Below are 1,631 nucleotides of genomic sequence, written 5' to 3'. Positions count from 1 at the left end.
CTTGTTTTTAAAAGTAATTTTATAAAAAATTATTTTGGAAAAGAAACAAAAAAAAACAGAACCAAAGGCTGGGATGGGCGCCTATGCAACTGATCCATTTGAAAAAGAATAATTGAAATTTGAAATTCCCTTCCCTAATCCCTACTTCTAGCAATCCGCATATGTTTCTCGCATTTCCCCTTCGGTAAATCAGCAGGCGTCCAACATTTGTTCGTCCAATCTCATCTGAAGATGTTCTCAACTGCCACTTCGAGTTCGAGGTATGTCTTCGCTAAATCTCCTCGTTTTATACGATTCTTTCGACCTACCTTCCTTCTCTCACACCCTTCCTTCCTCAGTCTGCGATTTTGCTTTCATTCTAATTCCCCAAACCCGAATAGCCTCGGAGACTCCGTAGCTTCGTTCAATCGCTTGCTCTCCATGAGTCCCCCGCCCTCCATTGTCGAAATTAATAAGATTTTAGGATCACTTGCAAAGACCAAACACTGCACCACTGCTATCTCACTTTATGCCCAGGCGGAATTGAAAGGATTCAAACCATCTTTAGTTACACTGAGCATTTTGATCAATTGCTACTGTCTTGTGGGTGACATCACTTCTGCTTTCTCTTCACTGGGGAAGATCTTCAAGTGGGGATATCAACCGGATACGGTAACAGTCAATACGTTGATGAAAGGACTCTGCATGAAAGATGTAGGGCAAGCCCTAGACTTTCACGATGACTTGCTGGCAAAACGATTTTGCTTAAGCCCAGTTACTTATGGTACCTTAGTTAATGGGCTTTGCAAAACTGGACAAACAAGATGTGCTGTTAAGTTGCTCCAAATGATGGGGGGACGGAAAATTAAAACTGTGCCCCATATGGTTATATACAACGCAATCATTGATGGCCTTTGTAAAGAAGGGCTAGTAAGTGAGGCATCTAAGTTGTGTTCTGAAATGATCAGGCGAGGAATATCTCCGGATATTGTTACCTACAACACTTTAATCTGTGGTTTCTCTAACACCAACCAATTGCAAGAAGCCATTAGGTTGCTAAATGAAATAGTCATGAAAGATATCACTCCTAATCATCATACCTTTAATATATTTATTGATGCATTTGCAAAAGAGGGAGGACCATAGAAGCTCAGTCTGTCGTTGCTAAGATGATAAAATGTTGTGTTAAACCTGATGTTGTTAGCTTCAATTCTTTGATGAATGGCTACTGCATGAGGAATGATGTTAACGAGTCCGTAGCAGTGTTCAATAAGATGATCAGAGCTGATTTGACGCCTACTGTTTGCAGTTACATATATTGATCAATGCACACTGTAAACTAAGAAGGATGGATGACGCCCTAGATTTGTTTAATGAAATGCGCTGCAAAAATTTGCTGCCTGATACAGTCACTTACAGCTCTCTTATTGATGGCTTGTGCAAAGCTAGAGAGAATGTCACATTTGAAAGATCTTGTTTATGAGATGCGTTGCAATGGTCACGCTCCTGATATAATAACCTGCAATATCTTGTTGGATGCATTTTGCAAAACGAAAACTTCTTGACGAGGCAATTATATTGTATAAACAAATTGTCAGGCAAGGAATGCAACCTACTGTACATACATATAGTATACTAATCGATGGTTTGTG

At 39.9% G+C, this 1,631-nt stretch overlaps 1 protein-coding gene across 1 annotated transcript; it reads left to right on the top strand.

Moving 5' to 3' along the window:
- The first annotated feature begins 231 nt into the window (after window positions 1-231).
- On the top strand, window positions 232-1,125 carry LOC114715990 (pentatricopeptide repeat-containing protein At1g12300, mitochondrial-like). Its single transcript, XM_028900911.1, has one exon. The coding sequence runs from the start codon at window positions 232-234 to the stop codon at window positions 1,123-1,125; it is 894 nt and encodes a 297-aa protein (XP_028756744.1).
- Window positions 1,126-1,631: the final 506 nt, after the last annotated feature.

This window comes from Neltuma alba, unplaced genomic scaffold, assembly GCF_004799145.2.
Source record: "Neltuma alba isolate B1F8T4 unplaced genomic scaffold, ASM479914v2 tig00002047_pilon, whole genome shotgun sequence".
Classification (NCBI taxonomy): Eukaryota; Viridiplantae; Streptophyta; class Magnoliopsida; order Fabales; family Fabaceae; genus Neltuma; species Neltuma alba.
This window is presented reverse-complemented; position numbering and strand designations above follow the sequence as displayed.